Source organism: Heptranchias perlo, chromosome 29 (genome assembly GCF_035084215.1).
Source record: "Heptranchias perlo isolate sHepPer1 chromosome 29, sHepPer1.hap1, whole genome shotgun sequence".
NCBI classification, from domain to species: Eukaryota; Metazoa; Chordata; class Chondrichthyes; order Hexanchiformes; family Hexanchidae; genus Heptranchias; species Heptranchias perlo.
In genome coordinates this window covers 23,855,068-23,881,161 of record NC_090353.1, presented here as the reverse complement: position 1 = coordinate 23,881,161, position 26,094 = coordinate 23,855,068, and the positions used below count along the sequence as shown (strand labels likewise).

At 43.1% G+C, this 26,094-nt stretch overlaps 2 protein-coding genes across 4 annotated transcripts in view; one reads left to right on the top strand and one right to left on the bottom strand.

The window, feature by feature from the left end:
- plekhj1 (pleckstrin homology domain containing, family J member 1) overlaps positions 1-26,094 on the bottom strand; it is a 48,485-nt gene that overhangs the window by 19,322 nt on the left and 3,069 nt on the right. Inside the window, exon 2 of one of the 3 annotated variants that reach the window (XM_067968304.1) lies at positions 20,877-21,034. In XM_067968304.1, coding sequence (XP_067824405.1) covers positions 20,877-20,895 — 19 coding nt within the window. In that variant the 5' untranslated portion in view covers positions 20,896-21,034. Of the gene's footprint in view, positions 1-1,973; positions 2,485-20,876; positions 21,035-26,094 lie in introns of those variants that run through there. The other 2 variants (XM_067968303.1, XM_067968302.1) reach the window with 2 other exon arrangements.
- On the top strand, positions 2,474-22,786 carry sf3a2 (splicing factor 3a, subunit 2). The gene is made up of 9 exons (XM_067968301.1): positions 2,474-2,576; positions 9,693-9,851; positions 9,946-10,017; positions 11,620-11,666; positions 13,614-13,723; positions 14,361-14,410; positions 16,766-16,906; positions 19,097-19,165; positions 22,270-22,786. The coding sequence occupies exons 2-9, from the start codon at positions 9,726-9,728 to the stop codon at positions 22,633-22,635; spliced, it is 981 nt and encodes a 326-aa protein (XP_067824402.1). The 5' UTR covers positions 2,474-2,576; positions 9,693-9,725; the 3' UTR covers positions 22,636-22,786.

Below are 26,094 nucleotides of genomic sequence, written 5' to 3'. Positions count from 1 at the left end.
GATTACTATCAACACTGCTTGGCTATTGGCTGATGGGTTCATTCTTCAGTCAAGAATGGCTTTGACAACACAACTAGTAGATCCATATAGAATTAGCATCACTCATTTAAGGGTAGACATATCAAAGTTTCAAATGGCAGTACTCACAAACCTTTTGATTTTTTTTTACTCTTCTGCTCAACCAATAGATGGATTGGGTCATTATTGTTTATATTTTCTCTGTCCTTATGCTTTACTTGAATTCTAGTGAGAACACTAAATTATTTTGTATTTAATGTCAATTTCCTATACTAGATTGATTGCTACTGCAGCTGGAATAATTATAGAATTTTCTAATGAAATTATTTGCTGACATAATTTCCATATTATTGAGACACTAAGGAAATATGAAATGCAAAGAGAACAGCAAATGGCTGTTCTGGGGAGGGGTTATTGCTGCAATGTAAGTTGGCCTGAAGGCATGATGTCTAATAGTTGAACACTGGCAAGTACAAGCAGGGAAGGAAAATAAACAAGCCTGAACAATAAGTAGGGTGATTAGCAACAACACAATTTTTTTTTAACACAATGCTGGATTATATGCAGCCTTAGTAGAGAAAAGGACTGGTTAATATTTCAGACAGAACCCTTCATCAGAACTTAGGGTTCTGACAAAAAGGTCTAAACCCAAAATGTTAGCCCATCTTTTTCCCTTTACAGTTGCTGACAGACCTGCTGGCCCCATGCCTGGCCAGTGTCTTAGGTTGAACCAGACAGTTTGCACCCTCAACATCTCGCTCAACCCCAAGCTGAATTTCTGATCATATCCTCTCCATTACAAAAACCACCTCCTTTCACCTCCGTAAAATCGCCTGCCTCCACTCTCACCTTGACCACTGAAACTCTCATTCATACTTTCGCCATCTCCAGACTCAACTATTCAAATGCTCTCCTGGCCGGCCATCCATCCTTCACCCTCATTAAACTTCAGCTCACGTAAATCTCCGCTGTTCGTATCCTATTAAGCACCAAGTCCTGTTCGAACATCACCTTTGTCCTTGCTGACCTACATTAGCTCACAGATCCCAACGCCTCAAATTTAAAATCTTTATCTTCTAATCTCTCCATAAGTCTAATCCCCATCTATGTACCCCCTCCAGCCCTGCAACACTCCCTCAACACTGTTTCTCTGATTTCAGCCTCTTGTGCATCTCTCCGTTGCCCCATTATTGATGAGCTTGTTTTCAGCTACTAGGCTCCACACTTAAACCCTCTGTCTCTCCAACTCCCTCATCTCCTTTAAGGCCCTACTTAAAACCCACTTATTTCACCAAGCTTTGGTCACCCTCATAACTCCTCCTTTGGTTCAGCATCGAAAGTGCCCTGCGATATTTTGTTACATTAAAAGCTATATAAATGAAAGTTATTGTTGCTGTGTATTGCCAGTATTTTCTGTTTTTTTTTGTTTCAGATTTCCAGCTTATTTACTTTTTGCAATTGAAAACAGACAGCCTTATAAAAAGGGTAACTGCTAATTATAACTTTAAATGAAAAGAGAAGTGAGAAGACTAGAGATAACTCTTGCGTGGCCCTGGATAGGGAGCATGCTGTGTATGCCAGCAGGCTTGAGTTTTTCAACAACCGGTGGGCACCACAGGGACTGGAATACATAGTCGATGAGGACAATCGCATTTTGGTTTAATTTGTATGATTGAGTGTGTCAAAAAAAATGTTGGGGTGCAACCTTCGATGGTTTTAGGCACTGGGGCAACCTGGTGTATTTTTTTTCCACGGGTTTGACTCAAAGAGGGAGACAACTCTTGCACATTACACACATCAGTTGTCACCATCAGGTCACACATCAACAGACACATTGGTTGCAATATAAATAACACCCAGGGTGTTTCTCCCCTCCCTTGCCAGTTTGCGTTCCGTTAACACCCTTCGAGCAACTGGCTGAAGGTTGATTTATTCTAAGCCCTTGATGTCCTTACCGTCGTTGCGCTTCGGACCCCTCATGGTGAGCTCGGCCGCTTTCTCGGCCGGTTGCTTGGAGAGGCACAGCAGCTCCCGCTCATTGTATCTCATGGCAGCCGGTAAAGTGCCCGCAGCCTTAAGGCGATCTCAGCCCAAACCCCCTTGAAAGGGTTTAAGCGGCTTCTCCCTCCGGCCCCCGGGCTGCCCGATCCGATCCGAATTCACTGTTTCAGGAAGGAAAGGGTGGTCGTGGTCGCTGTTTTATATAAAAGTGAAATGAAGTCGGGCCCCGCTATCCGTTTAAAGATCGGTAAATACGGAAAGAGCCGGAAACACCCGAGCGACCCGAGGTTTTAAACCACAACCACAAGGGCGCAGTAGAATTTGGCGTTAAACTGGAGGGCTGTCTCTCCCCACACTCGTGGCCAACGGCTGCGAATGACTAACATTAAAGGCAGCACTCGTACCAACCGTTACTCACTTCAGGCCCGTCCTTGATGTTTGGGGAGGGGGTTTGTCGGTGTTAATAAAGTTGTTGAAACGATTCACTTCCGGTACGCTGACTACCTTCCGGTTTAGTTTGAGAGGCCGCGCGGCGCGGAGCCTGGAGACGGTTTCAGGTACTGGGTTAGAGGGACGGACTCGGATACCGGCTCGGAGGGTCCGGGAGGCCGGGGTTCTGAGGCTGACCCCGGGTCCTGGTTGTTACACCCGGTCGGTGCGCGCGGTTCTCGGCTGTGCAGGTTGCCTGAGGGAGGCCTGTGATCCCCGGGTGTTTATTGCGCTGGTCGGATTTTCACCGGACTTTTTACTGCATTGTAAACTTACAGTAATTGGGGCAACTTTGGTGAGAGCGAGCTTAATGAGTAATGTGCCTGGTTCGTCTGATACCGGGCTATTCTGTGAGTGTAAAGATGGTGTGAAATGTTTGTGCTGCATGTTTACTTGAACGGTGAATAAACCAGGAGTGGATATATAAATGTGTGTGTGTGTGTGTATACATATAGTGGAGAGACCTCTCCCACAACTCCTTGTTTGAATCCCTTCAATCTGGTTTCCATCCACCCACAGCACCGAGTGTGCTCTGGTCAAAGTCACCAATGCCACCTGTGCTTAAGACCACGAATGCTGCTTCACCTCTCCATTACATTCCATGCGATTGATCACACCATCCTCCTCAACTGCCTCTGCTATATGGTCCAGCTTCATGGTAATGTCCTTCCTTGGTTCAACTCCTTGTGTCAACACACCTAATGTATCTCCAGCAATTGCTTCTTTTGCCCCCATACCATCACCTCTAGTGCACACCAAAGTTCCATCTTCAGCCCTGTTTTCTTAATATACATGTTGCCTCTCAGCAACATCATACATAGGTTTGGGTCAGTCTACATAAGTAGGTAGACAATGCCCAACGCTGCCTCGCTGCCATTTTCCTTGACTGAACCACCATCTGTGTTGTCGGATTGATTATCTGATGTGGATGAGGCCAAATTTCCTCTAATTGAACATTGGAAATACCGCAGCAATTAATTTCTGCCCCTGCTAAAAATTCTATATACCCTTGCTGCTAACTCCATCTCCCTCCCCAATTGTTCGCTTAGGCTCTACTGTATGCAACCTTGGTTTGCTGCTTGATTCAGAGCTGAGTTCATACCCTGTATTATGACCACCACCAAGACTGCTTACTTTCCCTGCCTCCCTGTCTATCTCACACCCACAGCTTCAATCTCCATAAACTGTAACTCGTCCACAATTGTACTGCCTGTATCCTAATGTACGGAGTCGTACAACACCAGGTTATAGTCCAACAGCTTTATTTGAAATCACAAGCTTTCGGAGCTTTGCTCCTTCGTCACCTGACGAAGGAGCAAAGCTCCGAAAGCTTGTGATTTCAGATAAAGCTGTTGGACTATAACCTGGTGTTGTACGACTCCGTACATTTGTCCACCCCAGTCCATCACCGGCATCTCCACATCATATATCCTATTGCATTAAGTCCCACTTGCCCATCACACCAATCCTTGCTAACCTACACTGGCTTTCTATCCTAAATGCATTGATTTTGAAATCCTCATCCTTATCGATAAATCCCTTTGTAGCCACGCTGCGCCCTACTTCTGTGACTTTCTCCATCTTTGTGCCATATCAACGCTTTAGTTTCTCCCCAACTTCCCTCAATTCTACCATTGGTGGCAGAGCTTTTAACCTTACTGTACCTACTTTCTAGAACTCCCTCTCTGCCTTAAAACCCCTTATCGAAATTATTCTAGCATGTTTGGCCTCCACTCCTATAGCATCAGTTTGGCTCAATAGTAGCACTTGCCTCTAAGTCAGAAGGTTGTGGATTTAAGCCACGCTCCAGGACCTGAGCACATAATCCAAGTTGACACTTAATTGCATTATTGAGTGTGCTGCATTGTCAGAGATGTCATCCTTTGGATGAAATGTTAAGATGAGGTCTGGTCAGGTGGATGTAAAAGATACTATTTGAAGAACAGGGAGCTCTCCTGGTGTGTTTTTTTATTCGTTCATGGGATGTGAGCTTCGCTGGCGAGGCCGGCATTTATTGCCCATCCCTAATTGCCCTTGAGAAGGTGGTGATGAGCCGCCTTCTTGAACCGCTGCAGTCCGTGTGGTGAAGGTTCTCCCACAGTGCTGTTAGGAAGGGAGTTCCAGGATTTTGATCCAGCGACGATGAAGGAAAGGCGATATATTTCCAAGTCGGGATGGTGTGTGACTTGGAGGGGGAATGCGCAGGTGGTGTTGTTCCCATGTGCCTGCTGCTCTTGTCCTTCTAGGTGGTAGAGGTTGCAGGTTTGGGAGGTGCTGTCGAAGAAGCCTTGGCGAGTTGCTGCAGTGCATCCTGTGGATGGTACACACTGCAGCCACAGTGCGCCAGTGGTGAAGGGAGTGAATGTTTAGGGTGGTGGATGGGGTGCCAATCAAGCGGGCTGCTTTGTCCTGGATGGTGTTGAGCTTCTTGAGTGTTGTTGGAGCTGCGCTCATCCAGGCAAGTGGAGAGTATTCCATCACACTCCTGACTTGTGCCTTGTAGATGGTGGAAAGGCTTTGGGGAGTCAGGAGGTGAGTCATTCGCCACAGAATACCCAGCCTCTGACCTGCTCTTGTAGCCAGAGTATTTATATGGCTGGTCCAGTTAAGTTTCTGGTCACTGATGACCCCAGGTGGGGGATTTGGCGATGGTAATGCCGTTGAATGTCATGGGGAGGTGGTTAGACCCTCTATTGTTGGAGATGGTCATTGCCTGGCACTTGTCTGGTGCGAATGTTACTTGCCACTTATGAGCCCAAGCCTGGATGTTGTCCAGGTCTTGCTGCATGCGGGCTCGGACTGCTTCATTATCTGAGGGGTTGCAAATGGAACTGAACACTGCAATCATCAGCGAACATCTCTATTTCTGACCTTATGATGGAGGGAAGGTCATTGATGAAGCAGCTGAAGATGGTTGGGCCTAGGACACTGCCCCGAGGAACTCCTGCAGCAGTGAGATGATTGGCCTCCAACATCCACTACCATCTTCCTTTGCGCTAGGTATGACTCCAGCCACTGGTGAGTTTTCCCCCTGATTCCCATTGACTTCAATTTTACTAGGGCTCCTTGGTGCCACACTCGGTCAAATGCTGCCTTGATGTCAAGGGCAGTCACTCTCACCTCACCTCTGGAATTCAGCTCTTTTGTCCATGTTTGGACCAAGGCTGTAATGAGGTCTGGAGCCGAGTGGTCCTGGCGGAACCCAAACTGAGCATCGGTGAGCAGGTTATTGGTGAGTAAGTGCCGCTTGATAGCACTGTCGACGATAGCTTCCATCACTTTGCTGATGATTGAGAGTAGTTGGCTGGATTGGATTTGTCCTGCTTTTTGTGGACAGGACATACCTGGGCAATTTTCCACATTGTCAGGTAGATGCCAGTGTTGTAGCTGTATTGGAACAGCTTGGCTAGAGGCACAGCTAGTTCTGGAGCACAAGACTTCAGCACTACAGCCGGGATGTTGTCAGGGCCCATAGCCTTTGCTGTGTCCAGTGCACTCAGCCGTTTCTTGATATCACGTCCTTCAGTTAACACCACCAATACAGATTAATTGGTCATTTATCTTATTTGCTATTTATAGGACCTTACTATGTACATGTTGGCTGCTATGTTTGCCTATAAAATAACACTGACTTCACTTCAAAAGTAATTCATTGGCTGTGAAGCACTTTGAGATGTCCTGAGGATGTGAAAGGTGTTATATAAATGCAAGTTCTTTCTTTCGCCTAACTTTCCCCACTGATGCTTGGTATCCATTTTTACTACTCTGAAGTGCTTTTGAATGTTAAGGGGACTACTTAAATTTCATTGTTCAAACTTCTATGGGACATATACCAGTTGGAGCAAGTGATGTTTGGCCTCTGCTTGGAGCTGAAGTACCAGGTAATCTGGAACACTTACTGAAAGCACACTTGACACAAAGCCCTCTCTTTCACATCCCCCCACTTTCCTACCAAACAACTCCTATTTTTGTAGCGCCTTTAATGCAGTAAAGGTCCTAGCGGAGAAGCAGGTACCCATCACTAGTAGGATAATTAGGGCAGATAATTGAAACCTGTCCAAAGATTGGCTGAGAGGAGGCTTTTGAAGGTGGTGAGTAAAGTAGCCAGGTAGAGGGGTTAATGACGAAAGTTGAGCTGAGATGGCTAAAGGCTGTGCCACAGATGGAGCGGAAAGAAGACAACGAATACACAGGAGGCTATGGTCAGAAGTGCAGACGATGAGCTGGGATGTAGGGCTGGATGAGGTTGTGGGGGTTGGGTGGAACGAAACAGTGAAGAGTTGTGTGAACAAGGATTTTGAATTCAATCCATTGAGGGACAGGAAGACAGTGGAGATTGGTGAGGGTAGGTGTGATGGGCCTGCGGGATTGACTGTGGACAGGATGTGGGTGGCAGACCTTTGGACAAGTTGCAGTTTATATAGAGCTTGGGAGGTCAATGAGGAGATGTTGAGCCTGCAGGTGACAAAGGCAGGGATGAGGATTTTAGGGGGACTGGTGATGTTGTAGAGATGAAAGTAGGCAGTCTGATGGACTTCAAAGAAGGAAGAACAGACTAATGCAGAACGGGAATAAGCCAAAGACTGGAACCCCAACTAGTAGCTAAAGTAAATCGGACTCATTGTCCTCACAAGCCAGGCAAATCCTGGCGATCAAAAACAAACAAAAGGCTCCAAGTGTCAAAATGCACTGCATCCAGGCCATGTACAACCATGATAAAGTCCACAAACCCATATCAGTCGTGGTGTACAAAGCTCCAAAGAATTATCTACCTGCATTTAAGCTATTGAAAACCTCATTTAAAAAAAAAACTTAATGCGCGCTATGCTAATATTTTATTCCATACTATTTCCTAGAATTCAAACAGGTAAAAAGCCTTTTTGTCCATTGCAACGTATTTTTCTACTAGTTAGTTATGATTATGGTACCTTGACGTGTGATCATCAGGAAAGAAGCTATTGGAAAGAATGGCAATTTCACACCAAAATGGCATCCCCTTTCTAGAGTCATTGTGACTGAAATTACAGCAGTACTTTGTCGCATTTGTTTCAACAACAACACCTACTGCTTACATTAATAAGTAAGTATATGCTGCGCACATAGGTGAACATCTCAGAGCAGTTTACACGGGGGAGAAATTTGGTGGGTGGAAGGATGACCAGAGGAACGGTTGAAGAGGTTGGTTTTTAAGAGGCTTTGGGAGGCAGGAAGATGAGTAACAAAGCAAAGGAGAATTTGAAACGGTAAATGGGCCAAAGAATTAGCCTCTGGTGGAGCAGATGGTGTGAGGAGAGAGCAGAAATCCAGAGTTGAACGATTGGATGGTAAGGGTTGGAGTGTGGGGCGGCAGAAGATTTCCCAGAGTGGAATGAGGCTATGCATTAACATTCACTGGTCTTTTGCAAAATTTAGCAGTATCTATCTGGCAGACTAGCATTAATTGGGAGCCCTGAAAGTGCAGAAGTGGCCAGGCACCCAGTGCATGAAATGCAGAAAGCACCCGCTTATTGTGTGTTGAACCCCAACATCACTGCCGGTCTCTTTTACCACACCTCCCTCCCCAACCTGCATTGTTTGAATATTTGTGGTGTTCCTACTGCAACTTGGCCTTGGATATGTTTAACATAGTCACTTGGCATTAATGTACTTTAGAAGGTTTACCAGACTGGCAGGACTGATGTATGAGGAGAGATTGGGTCGACTAGGCCTATATTCACTAAGTTTAGAAGAATGAGAGGTGTTCTCATCAAAACATAGATGCAGGGAGGATGTTCCCGATGACTGGGGAGTCCAGAACCATGGGTCACAGTCTCAGGATACGGGGTATGCCATTTAGAACTGATGAGGAGAAATTTCTTCACTCAGAGGGTGGTGAACCTGTGGAATTCTCTACCACAGAAGACAGTGGAGGTCAAGTCATTAGATGTATTCAAGGAGATAGATATTTTTCTTAATGCTAAAGGGATCAAGGGATATGGGGAAAAAGCGGGAACAGGGTACTGAGTTAGACGATCAGCCATGATCATTTTAAATGGCGGAGTAGGCCTGAAGGGCCGAATGGCTTACTCTTGCTCCTATTTTCTATGTTTCGAAGCTAGAAAGGAGCTTCTGACCCTACTATATTCCCAAACTGGTGCCCCATCTGGTGCTGCTTATTGTTGGTGAACAGAATTAATATTTATAGTGTAACTGATATGTAAATGTGTAGACCAAAGACATTTTGTAATTCTCAGATCTGCCAAAATTAAATATTAGTACTGGCATTTTGTGAGTTTTGGCACTGAATGAGGGATATTGATGCTGGAAAATGGAACAGTTTTCATTTCAGGGGACTAGTGTCAGCATCATGCACTCTCAGGTTAGGTATAACATAATTCCAGGCACAGTAAAGCTCCCTCAACTCTTCCCAAACAATATACCTTAGCGACAAGCTCCCAAGAGTTTTACTGCACCAGTGTAAGATTCTCTATTTCCCACACCAGCCATTGATTGACCTCTGAGTGACATTTCAAATTAATGCCAAAATGAGTGCAGTTTTGTGTTCTGGACCCATGAGCACTAAGAACTGGGTTGAAGCTCACCAAACCCATTTCACATTCCCTAATAGTCAGCAGGTAGACATCAACATATAGAACAGGCTTTCATCTCATCAGCTTGGGCTGGTTTTGAAACCAGCTCCCAAAAATGGAAAGTTAATGTCTAACTCACTACACTAGTATTCACCAAAATATGTAAGTATGAAATCTTTGACAAACATTTTGTTCCTTTTATGAAGTTGAATTCTCTCATCAGTACATGTACCTGGGTTATGATGGCATTGTTTCAGTGTTAATGGGATAATCTCAAGAACTCAAATTGAAATCTTTGAGACTGTACCAAGCTGGTATTTTTTTTTTGAAAAAGAAAAAAAATAATAGGGGTTGTTCCACAATATGGCATTCCTGAAGCGATGCTCACATAGAGTGCATCTCAGGAATCAAGGGCACCCAGCCTGTGATTTTCTAAGATGTGCTCCCTGAAAGTGCCCCTCCCTGCTGAGACCCCTAGATCGTGAAATTACCCTTCATGGAATGATTTTAAAACATTTCTGATAAGATGCCATTTTATGAAACAAATGAGAAGTTTCTGTGTAGGATGTAAAGCATTCTGGGCTAATATGTCTGTTTGTTTTTAAATTCTTTCAGATTTTGTATTAAGGTACAGTTCATCAAATAACTATGGATTTCCAACATCGACCGGGAGGGAAAACAGGGAGTGGAGGGGTTGCTTCCTCTTCTGAAAGCAATCGAGATCGAAGAGAACGGCTGAGACAGTTAGCTTTGGAAACCATTGACATAAATAAGGTTAAGTTTTGATTCTTATGATTTGTTTACTTAAATTCCTTGTAATGTTTCACTATACTTCATTTTAATTTTTGTTCTCTTTCTATCTTTGTAGGATCCCTATTTTATGAAAAATCACTTGGGTTCCTATGAATGTAAACTTTGCTTGACACTTCACAACAATGAGGTAAGTTTGAAAGCTTTGGAGAGTCCTGTCATGACGTGAAACTGGAATATGTGCCGAGAAAGGGAGTTTTCTCTCATCTTCATATGGTAGTATGAGGCGGTACAGATCTTTGTTTCCATTGCCAACAGCCATGAGTGTGAAAAACACTGCAAACGGTTCCTGCAGCCTCCTGCTCTTGTCCTCCCCCCTCTCCGTATCCTGAGATGTGACACTCACTTTATGCACATGGGAAGAATGAAATGCTGAGGGAGCCCTGGGCCCTTTAGCTCCCAGGACGGCACTCAACCAATTGAAGTACCTGGGGCTCAAATACAAGATAACATTGTAAAATAGTTTTTAGTGCAGTTGTCTATCTGACATTGTATTTTATTCACTTAGAAATGTTTCCATGATTATTTTGGTTGAACATAGCACTAAAGTCATCTTGTACTTCAAGCTTTCAACAGTAAAACATTAGCTGGATGAATTAACCTCAAACCTAATGTTGTATTTTTAGGTTAAGGTGTTATCTTTGAACATAATCAGAAAGGATAGGGAGGGAAGAAGGGGAGGTGGAGTATCTGTATTAATTAGAGATAACATAGTGGCAGTGGAAAAAAGGGACATAACTAACAGAAGGATAGAAACAGAATCCACATGGAAAAAAAATTTTTTCCTAGAAGTAAAGGGAATTAGGGGTTATAGGGAGCGGGCAGGAAATTGGACATGAAGCTGAGTTCGGATCGGTCAATGCCCTGTGGGTGGCGGAGAGGGCCCAGGGGCTATGTGGCCGGGTCCTGCTCCGACTTCTTGTGTTCTTTAGATTTGTGGTTGGGATCAGATCAGCCATGATCTTATTGAATGGCGGAGCAGGCTCGAGGGGCCGATTGGCCTACTCCTGCTCCAATTTCTTATGTTCTTATGTTCTTAACTGTTGTGATTCATTTTTTCAGATATTGGTATGATAGGGCATTACTTCAGGTGCTACCTATTTTTGTAATTTGTGTAATAGTATTTAAATTGCTTGAGTTTGCAAATATAAATCTTTTGTCACTAGTATCTATCTCAGTGCTTTTTGTAGAGTCTCCTTACTCATTTTTTGGGGGAGTTGGGCTGAATTTGTTTTTAATTAAGATAAAAGCAGTACTGAGAATAGTACATTTTCCCACCCAAACACCAGCGTCAAACAGGTTAGATATTGAATGCGTTTGATGCATAATAAAGTTCCCTCTGCTGCATCCCAGACTCGGAAGATCACCTACATGTACCTGTGGGACACTTCTATTTGCCACACTAACTGTTGTTACTAGTCTGTGTGAGACTCCAAATTTAGTACTGATTTATGGACAGTATTATGTATGAACTGGTGACTTATGGAAATAGCGTTGAAATTACTCAAATTTCCACCTCAACTTTAGATATAAGATAGAGAGATTTTCACTCATCCATCTGGACTAGATTAAGACCCAGTTTTCAGAGGCGAAAGCAGTGTTTTAATCCACTATGTCATCTGGTTTTCCACCCCATTCAGTTAATTTAGTTAAGTTACCTATTTCTTAACTGTATTTAAAATTAGGGATAGTTAGGGTACTGTTTTAATTTGATTTGATTATTTTTCTACAGGGGAGTTATTTGGCACACACACAAGGGAAAAAACATCAGACTAATCTGTAAGTGTAAAATTACATTGTTTTTGCAGTTATTCATTGCTCAGCCTTTTGAGGTGTTTTAAATAGGCACACTTTGCTCATTAGAGCAAAGTAAAATTGAGATATAACTTGTCTACAAAATGCAGTTCAGTGCTATTGAGATTTGCTGTTTACATTGCGACAGTTGCCCTGCATTACGACTCTTCCTGTGCTTGAATACTGCTGTAATGGCGAAGGGAATTTCCCATTCTGTGACAGTTTTGAATGTAAAATTCTCAGCGAATAAAGACTAGTTTTCTTTTCATTACGTCGTTCCCAACAGACCCTGTTGAAGGAATTTAGTGAGATGTGTACCATAGACTAAGAAACAGTGGTTATGTAACACATGCTGGTGTCAGATACATGAAAGATTTCAGGGTTTGTTAGGAAAGCATGTTTCTTTTCTTATTCTTGCCTTGCCCCTCCCCCCAGTCAAAGTCTCCACATGCTATTCAGCAGCCCAGGTGAGCTTAAAAATAACAATTCTCAGCCTCTTACAAATTCTCTGACTGTGGTAAAGCCTTACATATGAAAACAAGGTTTAAAAAAAAAGAGCTTTTGGCCCCTAGATAGACAGTGCACCCTTCTGCATCACCCTCCCCAGTTTCAGGTCTGCTTGCGTAGCCTCCAGCTCTCCTCCCTCCCTGTGGAACAGTGCCGGGCCTCTACTAGGCACTTCCTGTGACAATGTAGTTAACATCGAGATCTTTCCGTGTGAGGAATCATGGGAATGAGCCTGTATCCCAGGATACTAATGCACTGTGCTGCTATGTTATCATCCATCTCCATACTTGCTTTATGAGAGGCCACAATTACCTTTTTGAGGTGAAATAAAAAATTGTAACTTAGGATTTTGTCCACTGGATACTGTAGTGACATACCCAGAAGCAACTAATGTATCTTTACAATTCATTGTATAGAAGTCTCTATTGAATGCACCTATTTCCATAAGTTGAGGATCCAAATGCATAGTTTATTTTTCAATGGACTGATGCAACCAAGGTAATAATCTCTGCTGCCCGTATCCTAATTCGCACCAAGTCCCGTTCACCCATCACCCCTGTGCTCGCTGACGTACATTGGCTCCCGATCCAGGAACACCTTGATTTTTAAAATTCTCATCCTTGTTTTCAAATCCCTCCATGGCCTCACCCCTCCCTATCTCTGTAACCTCATCCAGCTCTACAACCCTCTGAGGTCTCTGCGCTTCTCCATTTCTGGGCTCTTGCGTATCCCGATTTTAATCGCACCACCATTGGCAGTCGTGCCTTCACCTGCATTGGCCCTAAGCTCTCGAATTCCCTCCCTTAACCTCTCCGCCTCTACCTCTCCTCCTTTAAGACGCTCCTTAAAACCTACCTCTTTGTCCAAGCTTTTGGTCACCTGTCCGAATATCTCCTCATGTGGCTCAGTATCAAATTTTGTTTGATAACAATTCTGTGAAGCACCTTGGGATGTTTTACTACGTTAAAGGCGCAATATAAATGCAAGTTGTTGTTGATGTCGTTTTTAGCAGGCAAAGTACCCTTAAATCTATGATTAAATGAAATATATAATAAAATAATTTATGGATACACAAAAACTAAATTTTTGTTGAAAATGGCAAATCTGGGAGACCAGTGGATACAGCTCAATGGACAGTGAGACAGGTACGTACTTAATCGTTGATGAGTTTTCAGTTTAGGCAGATACTCACGAGAGGTACAGATTTGGGGTGAGACACTTAACGTGAGGATGAGCCAATCAGTGCTGCACTTGAGTAGCAGTTACAGAATGTTGGTTAAAAACCTAGGGATTGGTCACATGTCTGTTATCTCAGGAAATGCCTCTTGACAATTGAGGGAGGGAGTAGATCCTGATTCTAACAGAGTCTGCACAGCAAATATTGAAATTTCCTGCCAAATGATCCATTTTGTGTTTTGAATGCAGGGCACGACGAGCAGCAAAAGAGGCAAAGGAAGCACCAGCACAGCCTGCCCCAGAGAAGGTTAAAGTGGAGGTGAAGAAGTTTGTGAAAATTGGTCGGCCAGGTTACAAAGGTATTTTTCAAACCTTGTGTTGTGTCACAATGGGCTATTGTGCCAATTGATTCTTATTTTGACAAAAAAAATAGGTTTCATTTTCACTTAATTGAAAACTTGTGTATTTTGTTAAACAGTTCATGGTTTAGGAATATGAAGTGTGGAAAATGTTTCTTGAAATTTTTTAATACTTAACACAAGTGTCAGTGTAAAACATTAAAGAATAATAGAGCTGGGAATTATCACTTGACATTTAATAACTTGAGTTGGTGACAGAGGGAAAATCAAAGCCAGTGTGCCTCATTGCATTTGAATTATGCCTCCTGCTGGTTGATCAAGGCTTTAGGAAGGGATTTACTGAGAAACTGCCATTTTCATTATCTGCAAGACTCTTTGCACAAAATCGCAGTATTCAGGCTGTAAATCCTGCTATGTCTGATAAGTTTAGAAATTTTGTGGGATTCGTCACAGATATCTCATGCTGCACCTAAACTTAATTTGGTAATTAAAGCTCATGGATAAGGCTACAATTGAAATTACCTCACTATCTGTCCCAGCAAGAGGAGGATAGAGTACTAATGCTCTGCATTGGATGAGGATTTTATTTCAAATAGACTAACTTAAATACATCAAGATTTAAAATTCTTTTTTGTAGTGACCAAGCAGAGGGATGCAGAAGTGGGACAACAAAGTCTTCTTTTTCAGGTAATATACCATTATGTAGTCTGCATGTTGATTGTAAAGGGCTCCATTCTGAATTTTTTTTTCCCCCCTTCCTTCTGTCAATTTTCTGCCCTCCATTTCCAAAGGCATTCACTTCTGATTGGAGCATGGACCCATGGATTCTGGTTGTCCTCTGGTACCATGTATCAGCTGACCAGTCAATCGAGCAGGCCATCATAACCATTCCCAATCTTCTCCACGCACTTCCAGCAGGGTCACTGGGTACTGATGTGAAAGGAAACCCTCTCCCAAAGGCTCCAAAGTCAATTGTAGTACTGTACAGCAAATATCAGCTAACTCAGCGAATTGAACCTGGGCTGTATGACTCAGTTACTCACTGGATAAACTTGCTGACCGATCAGGGACATTGGGCACATATTCAAGGGAGAATGGGAGAGGTTTCTTCTTTGTGGTCACATAGACATTTCAGCTATTTCCCTTGAGTGTCTATGTACCCTGTAATATTGTAGTGCTGATCAGTTCCCTTTTTCCAGTTTGAACACGTCAATTTTACTTGTTTAGAATATTATGGATAATTTAAATTGTTATAAATTCTTATTTTGTTGCTTTGAGATTCATAATTTACATATTATACCTATTGTTGTTGTGATCAATAAGCTAATACCTTTTATTTCAGGATTTTATTGGCACAATATTCTTATCTCTGCAATATTTCTGTTCCAAACAAACCATGAATGTAACTCCCAATGTAAAAATGGGAAAAATCTTTAAGTTTAAATAGTTAGCATAGGGATGGACTGTGAGAACATCGTGATCTGAAATGGCATGATACAAATTCACACTCGCTATACTCCACTTGATAAATTTTCTATCTTTGGGCGTGTCTGTTGCAGAAACACCTAATTGGATATGTGCTTCCCTATACAACAACTTGCATTTCTATAGCGCCTTTAACATACTAAAACGTCCCAAGGAGCGTAATCAGAAAAAAAAATTGATAACAACCCAAAGAAGGTGATACTAGGATAGGTGACTAAAAGGTAGATTTTAAGGAGCATCTTAAAGGAAGAGAGAGAGGTGGAGAGGGTGCGAGATTTATGGAGGACATTACAGAGCTTAGGGCCTAGATGGCTGAAGGCACGTTGGTGGAGTGAAGGAAGTAGGGAATGCACAAGAGGTCAGTGTCGGAGGAACGTTGAGTTCTCGGAGGGTTGTAAAACAGGAGAGGGAGGAAATAGCAGCCTAGTCACCATAGACCACTCTTGCAGATCTCTTATAAAGCACTGCTGACAGATTGAAACAATTAATTAATTTGAGCTTAATAAACCAGCCATTGTATTCTGTATTTTATTTTGGTATTAAAATGTAAACTACACAAAGTATTTGGGCAGATCTTTGCTTCACGTTTTGGATTTTAACACTAGATATTTCCTTGGGCTCAGCATCACTGCCACTCCTTGGTTTCCTTACGAACCAGAATGTACCTTTACTGTCCCAATTTCTTAATAAATGTAACCAGATTCAGGGGTCAAACAGGGAACCTTTGTCACTGTACACCAGGTTACTGGAATATGTGATATGCCGCCAAGTGATTTTTTGGTCTTCGTTAGGTAGAAGAATGTACCCTCTTGGATTGTGGCTTTGACTATAAACCACTAGACAAATTTATTGAACATTAAACAGGTAATTGAATAGTACTCAAAACAAACCGTATATTTGCAGTAATTGCAAACTTTACCAATCTCCTCAATGTCAAAAGCAACTTTTCCTATGTTGACTGTTGAAACGTGGTCAAGTAGCTATCCGCCAGCATGGAGACCTCTGACTCACCATGTAGCCCTGATAGTTCCAGACTGACTGCTGTTTGGTTGCATTGCTGGCCAAGATGTCATTCCAAACTTATCTGAAGATATCCCAGAACAAAAGGAATTTTAAAACTGTATATCTCTTAGCTACCTTAGACTGTCAGCCCCACAGGATGCTTGTAATTGAATGTAACTTGTCCCATGGATCAGTCCCAAACACTTTGAATGATCTGAGCCAGGTGCCCATTCAAGTACAATGACAGCAATCAATCCACACATATCAACTGATCTGGCATGTGTATTCTGTGCAGCCTGCAGAAGTAGCTAACCGTAATCAATTTAAACCTTGTGTGTGCTATGACCAGCAATAACGAATCCAATAAATAATCCATTATAGACAAAAATGCTTCATTTTTGCCACAGCTTGTTGCTAGGGTATTAGTGCTAATCTTAAACATATACCAGGTTACGTAGCAAACTTTACTTTTCACATCAAAATATATATGTATGCTAGCTGAATGTTTATATTCAACAGTGGTTTAATTGTAAACACTTCAATTTTATCTTCTAGATTGATTATCCTGAAATTGCAGAAGGTGTAATCCCACGCCATCGGTTTATGTCTGCATATGAGCAGCGGATTGAGCCACCTGACAGGCGCTGGCAGTACCTGTTGTTTGCGGCAGAGCCATATGAAACCATTTCTTTCAAGGTATTGTACTCTCATAGATTTGTGGGCACTCTGAGAGACAAATTAACTCGAATGCTGTGGGGGGCAAAATAAGTTGATTTTTTTTCACACACAAAAGCAATTTACCAATATTACATGGGATTCCTGATAATTCAAAGTTATTTTCTTGCACTAAAAAAATGAATTATCCAATAATTTGATTAAACAATTAAAAAAAACACAGTGGAAATTTAGGGCTAAAAAAATTGAATATTAGATAATTTGAATTAAGTGGCTTTGAATTAAGAGGAGTAGACCGTAGTCCCACTAATCTGCCTATCACTGTCTTTAACATTTTGATGTAATTTTATGTAAAGAACTTAATTGAAAACAGAGCTGGTACTGATTTTGCTTGTTCTTGGTCACTTATAGCATCATTGAATAAAGTGTTGTTCTGTGCAGAGTAACAGCGATCACTTGAATATGCTAGCATTGATGAGGTTACCCTGAGCTAGAAATCATGGTGATGATCAGAGATGGACAGTCAGAAAAAAAGAAAACAAATATAGGGGATGTGTTTTTTTTAAAAATATAGATGGAAAACGTTTGCAAATTGGAAAGAGGAAGATGGGGGAAAAACAGTAAATATATGGAGTTTAAACAGATGGACCCGATTATGGAATAGTGCTTGGGCCAAGTTCTTGCATTTTATTTTGTTGTGAAAGAAAAAAATGCTTTAAGTGAATGTTGCACTAAGTAAATGTCAGTTTTTCATGTCAAACTTTTGTTCAAAACCTGTACTGTCTTCCCTATTGTGCATATTTAGTTTAGATTATTGAAAGAAATAGATATAACAACACTTGTATTTATATAGCGCTTTTAACGTAGTAAAACGTCACAAGGCGCTTCGCAAGACCGTTATCAAACAAAATTTGACACCAAGCCACGTGAGATTAGGACAGGTGACTAAAAGCTTGGTCAAAGAGGTAGGTTTTAAAGAGCAACATAAAGGAGGAGAGAGAGGTAGAGATGCAGAGAGGTTTGCGGAGGGAATTCCAGAGCTTGAGACCTAGGCAGCTGAAGGCACGGCAGCCAATGGTGGAACAGTTAAAATCGGGGATGCGCAAGAGGCCAGCATTGGAACAGTGCAAAGATCTTGGAGGGTTAGAGGGCTGGAGGAGGTTACAGAGATAGAGAGGGCGAGGCTGTAGAGGGATTTGAAAACAAGGATGAGAATTTTAAAGTTGAGGCGTTGCTGGACCGGGAACCAATGTAGGTCATCAAGCACAGGGGTGATGGATGAATGGGACTTGGTGCGAGTTAGGATACGGGCAACAGAGTTATGGATGAGCTCAAGTTATGGAGGGTGGAAGATAGAAGGCCGGCCAGGAGAGCATTAGAATAGTCCAGTCTTGAGATAACAAAGGTATAGATGGGGGTTTCAGCTGCAGATGAGCTGAGGCAGGGGTGGAGACGGGTGCAGTTACAGAGGTGGATGTAGGCGGTCTTTGTGATGGAGCAGATATGTGGCTGGTAGCTCATCTCTGGGTCAAATAGGGGACACAGGTTGCAAACGGTCTGGTTCAGCCTCAGACAGTGGCCAGGTAGAGGGATGGAGTCGGAGGCTAGGGAACAGAATTTGTGGCGGGGACTGAAGAGAATGGCTTCTGTCTTCCCAGCCGGGTGGCGTCAGTGTACATGTGAAACCTGATGTTGTGTTTTCGGATGATGTCGCTGAGGGGCAGCAAGTAGATCAGAAATAGGAGGGGGCCAAGGATAGATCGTTGGGGAACTTCAGAGGTAATGGAGCAGGAAGAGAAGCCATTGCAGGTGATTCTCTGGCTACGACTGGATAGATAAGAATGGAACCAGGCGAGGGCAGTCCCACCCAGCTGGACGACAGAGGAGGATGGTGTGGTCAACAGTGTCAAAGGCTACAGACAGGTCGAGAAGGATAAAGAGGGATAGTTTATCACAGTCACAGGATGTCATTTGTGACTTTGATAAGGGCCATTTCAGTGCTACGGCAGGGGTGGAAACCTGATTGGAGGGGTTCATGGAGTTGCGGGAAAGATGGGCACGGACTTGGGAGGCGACAACTCATTCAAGGACTTGAGAGAGGAAAGGCAGGTTGGAGATGGGGTGGGAGTTTGCAGGGAACACTGAAATATCCATCATAGAGGACTGTACTTGGCAAACCAGATACCTTAACACATCTTTAATTGCACTTAGGTACCAAGTAGAGAAATTGATAAAGTTGAGGGGAAATTTTGGACCCACTGGAACAGAGAAACAAAACAGGTATTCTTGCAATTTTTTACATTATCATTCCAGATCAATCCAACACAAAGTGAGCTATGTCTGTATTCTTTGATTATGACTAACTCCTTTTCAGCGATGCACAGTATTTTTTAAGATCTCCGGTTATAATATCCATTATAGTCTCTGCCAAAGGTTACATGGCAACACTGCAGATCCCTCGTTATACCTCAAAACATAAGTTTAGATGAAGAAGGCCATTCGGTCATTTGATTTAATTTTCCCAGAATACCCAATTGTAACACCTCGCAATTCCAGCATATAGCTGTTTCCTAAATAAGTCCAGCTCCCTAATCTTGTAAGTTATTTCTGGCAATCAATTCCAGCTGTTAATCACTCTCTGTGTAAAGAAATAGTTCCTTCACAACCTGGACCCTGCAGCACTGACATATCTGAAAGTACCATTTGTCTGTCCTGGTAGGTATCTTGTATACCTCAACAAGATGTCCTCTGAGATATATCTCTGAGGCTTAAAAGCCCCACCTTATCTAGTCATTCATTATAGCTGATCCCTCTGCACCATCTGAAGGGCCTGAATTCTGGTGCCCCTTATTCTGTGGTGACCAGAACTGATTGGAGTACTCCAGGTGCAGTCTGATCAGAGCACCGTACAGCTTTAGTATAACTTATGGGAATTTGAACTCCACTGATTTAACAATATAATTGAGCATCCTGTTGTTTTGTTTATTGCCAGTTCACATTGTTGGATATGGTGAGCAGCCACATCCAAGGTCTCCTACAGTTTCTGTCTCGGAACGGTCTAATGTACCTGTGGAATACATGGGACTGATTTTTCAGTTACTGGTGTAATTCTGTCAATGTTTAAGAACTAGTTCAGTTGTAGACACAATGCAAAGAGCACACAATTTACTGGAGTCTGCTCATTTATATAATTATTCACAGCTCCAAGTGCAGATTTGAATACATGCAGGGAGGCAGCCTAGTGTGGGACTGGAACATTGAGGGTGAAATTTAAAGGACTCTGGACTTAAAGGAAAATGGCAGGATAGAGGGACAAAAATCCTTGCAGTATCTTGAAAGGTTCAAAAGGCATTTCAACCCTATGGCAATCTTGCCAAGGCTGAAGGGGCGGAGGGCTAAAAAGTGATGGACAAAAATGAAGGGAAAGAAAACCCAATGTAGAGGTGTGAGTCTATAGGCAAATTATAGAACAGCCCAGCATCTGATCCTGTTCAATGGCTGCTGAAACTGAGGTGGTGTTATGAGGTTGCAAGGACAATGGATCTTTTTGCCATTCCATGACACTAGCCCTGTAGGACAGCATTACAGTATGCCTGGAAGGAGGTAGAGACAGATCTGAGGCTGCAGTTGACTATTACTATCACTGGCTGTCTGCTGACCTGGATTCTCTGAAAACTGTTCTCCATGGTAATTACCAGGTAGGTGTGCCAGGACCTTCATATATGATTGGTGGCATTTGGTGGGTCTGGCCACTCTGGCCATCCTGGCTTTTGATCCCATGAGATTCTTCCGAAGAACCATCCAACATTATGGTTAGTCGTGCCATTAAATATCATACTTATGCTACGGATCCTGCTGCTACAGCCTCTCTTGCACCTTGGAACCTCTGCAGGCACTAATCCCCTGACAAAATGAGGTAGATGCACCTCTCTCAGTATATGTGGGTGTGAGGATAGTGGCGGGTGAGCGCAGACACCTCATGCAGCCTGACCTGTCTGGCATCCCTTCATTGGTCATCCTTCTCCTCTTCCAGATATGAGGATTCCCGTTGGGAAGACTATTGATGGCATTATTGAAGCTGTTCCAGGAGAAGGGGGGAAAGCTGCAGAACAATTCCCACAAAAGCAAAATTCTGAGGATGCTGGAAATCTGAAATAAAAACAGAAAATGCTGTAAACAGTCAGCAGGTCAGGCAGCATCTGTGGAGAGGGAAACAGAGTTAACATTTCAGGTCGATGCCCTATCGTCAGAACGGGAAGAAGTTAGAGATTTAACAGTTTTTAAGCAAGTCCAGAGAACATTTGCTACAATGGCTCCCGAAAACCTAAGTGGCAACGGAAAAAAATGGTGCAGAAATGAGCTGAAAATTGTACACTGAATTTTCTTACTAGGCCCTTTTTAACTTCCATATGCAGCTGAGCGCTAAGCAACCTTGGATGCACATTATATATGGACATGACGAGCACTGTGTGTAATGCATGTTGATAACTTGGATGTACCCCAAAATGACATTATGCGTTACTTTTAATATTACAATGAGGCTCCTATGCATTTCAACTGGAAATAGACACAGAGTACAAAGTTGGCAGAGATCTGGTGGAATAGATCTTGCTGAATTTCTCACTCCATTACATCCCATAAGCTACAACACATGGGGCTTAATGGAGACAAGAATCATTTCCAGTGTGTCTCCAGAGGATACAGATTTAAGGTAACTGGCAAAAGAACCAGATGGGGCATGAAAACATTTCCACAGGGAGTTGTTATGATCTGGAATGCACTGCCTGAAAGGGCGGTGGAAGCAGAATCAGTAGTAACTTTCAAAAGGGAATTGGATGAATACTTGAAGGGGAAAAAATTGCAAGGCTATGAGGAAAGAGCAGGGGAGTGGGACTAGTTGGATAGCTCTTTCAAAGAGCCGGCACAGACACAATGGGCCGTATGGCCTCCTGTGTGCTGTATCATTCTATGATTACATTCTTTCTTTCAACGTGCAATACCTTGCCTTTGTCCTGGTTGTGAGATTTAAATAAAAACTGACTGGAAGGATATAGAATTGTTCTCCCCATATCTACACATTTTTTTCAGAATCTATTTTCTCTTTTTTGTTATATCTTCAGTTATATGCTGATGATTTCTCTGTGTCATGCAGTGTCGTCCCATTCTCTTTCTCTCAACCCCCCAAAAATCCCATTGGTTTAGTGTAGGCTGTTACAATGTTGTCATCATTCTATGGAAAATGAGTCTAAAGATGTTGCATTTACATATTCATGGTGATTATATACACATTTTTTATCACTTTCAAAATCGATCTTCAGGTTCTTTGTATGAAGTTAATGTCAGCGGGTTAGTTTGATCTTTTGTTGATTTTTTTTTTCTCCTAGTTTTTCCTTCAGTTCCATTTCAAGATGGAAAAACCTATGCAACCACAGAGCCTACCTATTGGACCACCTGGAATAAAGAACAGACCACCACCGCCACCACTCATGAATGGCATGCCACCAAGGGGCCCCATGCCTCCAGATGCTATGCCACCTCCACGACCAGGAGGCATGCCCATGCCACCGATGCCGCCAGGTGGCCCAGTGCCTCCTGGTCCACCACAACTGCCTCCAGCTCCACAGGGTCCACCCCCTGCACCAGTTCCTCCAATGATTAGGCCTCCATTGCCCAGTGATTCTGCACCAATATCTGCACCCCCTACACCTCTTCCACCACCAGGTGTTCCTCCTCCTCCTCCTGCTAACTGACTTATGTGTTTTTTAAGAATTTTATGTGTTTTGACATAATGTAACTTTTGTAGATTGGTCTTCAATTTGTTATTTTGGTAGTAACCATGTTGCTTTCAAATGTACAGTACTTTGCAGTACTTCATCTTCATTAAAGACATTTTCCAACATCTTTAAGTGTGTGCCTGTTTTCTACCTTAGCTTGTTTGTATTCTACAAGTTCAACTATTCGAATTATTAAAATGTTCAATAAGTGTGTCTGATCTTTGTTACTCAGCCAGAATATTGTATTTGAAAAGAAATCCATGAGATACAATACATTGTCTTTCAGTAATTGTGTTCAAATTCCAGGTCTGGTTGATCTAAAAGTGTGATGTTGAATTGGATTGCATAGGTTCTATTCTATTAGAGTCCAGCACGTGAGTGCAAAAGACAAGGCTGAAGCGTCTGCAACCATCTTCAGCCAAAAGGGCTGAGTGGATAATCCATCTTGACCTCCTCCCGATATCCCCACCATCACAGAAGCCAGTCTTCAGCCAATTCGATGCACTCCACGTAATATCAAGAAACGGCTGAGTGCATTGGATATAACAAAGGCTATGGGCCCTGACAACATCCTGGCTGTAGTGCTGAAGACTTGTGCTCCAGAACTAGCTGTGCCTCTAGCCAAACTGTTCCAGTACAACTACAACACTGTGGAAAATTGCCCAGGTATGTCCTGTCCATAAAAAGCAGGACAAATCCAATCCGGCCAATTACCGCCCCATCAGTCTACTCTCAATCATCAGCAAAGTAATGGAAGGGGTTGTCGACAGTGCTATAAAGCGGCACTTACCAATAACCCGCTCTCCGATGCTCAGTTTGGGTTCCACTGGGCTCCAGACCTCATTAAAGCCTTGCTCCAAACATGGACAAAAGAGCTGAATTCCAGAGGTGAGAGTGACTGCCTTTGACATCAAGGCAGCATTTGACCGAGTGTGGCACCAAGGAGCCCTAGTAAAATTGAAGTCAATGGGAATCGGGCAAAACTCTCCAGTGGCTAGAGTCTTAACTAGCACAAAGGATGATGGTAGTGGTTGTTGGAGGCCAATCTTCTCAGCCCCAGGACAGTGCTGCAGGAGTTCCTCAGGGCAGTGTCCTAGGCCCAATCATCTTTAGCTGCTTCATCAATGACCTTCCCTTCATCATAAGGTCAGAAATGGGGATGTTTGCTGATGATTCCAGTGTTCAGTTCCATTCGCAACCCCACAGATAATGAAGCAGTCCATGCCTGCATGCAGCAAGACCTGGATAACATCCAGGCTTGGGCTCATAAGTGGCAAGTAACATTTGTGCCAGATAAGTGTCAGGCAATGACCATCTCCAACAAGAGAGAGTCCAACCACCTCCCCTTGACATTCAACAGCATTACCATCGCCAAATCCCCCACCATCAACATCCTGGGGGTCACCATTGACCAGAAACTTAACTAGACCAGCCATATAAATACTGTGGCTATAGGAGCATGTCAGAGGCTGGTTATTCTGTGGTGAGTGACTCACCTCCTGACTCCCCAAAGCCTTTCCAGCATCTACAAGGCACAAGTCAGGAGTGTGATGGAATACTCTACTTGCCTGGATGAATGCAGCTCCAACAACACTCAAGAAGCTCAACACCATCCATTGGCAACCTGCTTGATTGGCACCCCATCCACCACCCTAAACATTCATTCCCTTCACCACCGGCGCACAGTGGCTGGAGTGTTTACCATCTACTGGATGCACTGCAGCAACTCGCCAAAGCTTCTTCGACAGCACCTCCCAAACCGATGACCTCTAACATCTAGAAGGACAAGGCCAGCAGGCACATGGGAACAACACCACCTGCAGTTCCCCTCCAAGTCACTCACCATCCCGTCTTGGAAATATATCGCCATTCCTTCATCGTCGCTGGGTCAAAATCCTGGAACTTCCTAACAGCACTGTGGGAGAACCTTCACCACACGGACTGCAGCGGTTCAAGGCAGCGGCTCACCACCACCTTCTAAGGGCAATTAGGGATGGGCAATACACGCTCGCCTTGCCAGCAACGCCCATGAATGAATTAAAAAAAACACTTGAAATGGATAAATGTTTCATTTTTCATTAATAATTAAACTTTATTGTTGTAATTACTAATATTCTTTAAACCTGGTAAATTTAGCTTAAGCAGCATTGCTACTATAAATAACAATTAGACTGGCTTGCTTTACATATGGATTTGGCAGATGTTAACCAGAGTGAAGGAACTGCACCATTTTGCAACATCAAAGCTTAATTTTTGAGGGGAGGGGGGGGATCCAACATGTTGGCAATTGTGATGTCTTCTGATTTTTATAATTAAAATGTTTTGTAAGAATTTGAGGTTTGCATCTGTAATTGCATACGTCACAGAAGTTAAACTGCATGCTTGAGGCACAATTAAAATTGTAACTTATTTCTAGAAAAAATGTGGTCTGTCAACAAAATTGTGTTCGGAATCTTTCCAATTAAATCTATGACCCTATAATTCACTTTGCTGCAGTCACTGCTCAGGTGAAATAGCAGATTCTTAAAGATCTTTTCCCATGCCATCCTGTGGAGTTTGGGTTCATTGTTATAAAACTACCACCACCCCTTAAAAGCTCCCTTTGACCTCTCCGTCCTCTCCAACTATCATTCTATTGTAACCTCCCTTTCCTTTGTAAGGTCCTCAATCATGTCATCAACACTTTGTCCACTTCACTCCCTGTTGGAATTCCTTCAGCTAGTTTCCACCCTGCCCACAGCACCAAGATCACTGAGGTCAAAGTTACCAACAAAATCTTTCTGACTGTGACTGGTAAGCTATCCCTCCTTGACATCTCCACAGCATTCAACATAGATGACTACACCATGTCCCTTCACAATCTCTCTCTGTTTCATCTCCATGACACTGCCTTCATTTGGTTCCACTCCTATTCGTTCCAACATATGTTTTGCAATTGCTTCTCCTCTCATCCCCGCACAGTCACCTCTGAAGTATTCTAAGGCTCCATCTTTGCTCCCCTCCCTGTCTACATGCCGCCCGTTGGTAACATCAACTGTAGGCATGGGATCAGCTTCCATTGATTGCCCCCATCTCTACCTCCATCACCACTGTGCTGTCTGCTTATCTGACATCAAATCATGGCAAGCAAGCTCTTTCTCCAACTTAACATTGGCTAGTCTATCCTGTTCACTTCCCACCAAAATTTCCCCACCTTCTAATTCCTTTCCAACTCCTGGCTTCTTGGACAGACTGAGCCCAATGGTGCGCAACCTTGATGTCTTGTTTGACCCTGAGAGAGCTTCAAACATCTTAGCCATCGCCAAGACCACATATTTCCACTTCTGCAACATCACCCACCTCTGCCCTTACCTAACCCCCCACTGCTGCATTAATTGAAAGCACACTAGCATCTTCTTCCAGGTGTACCCAATAGTGTCCCTAGAAAGAGTGAGG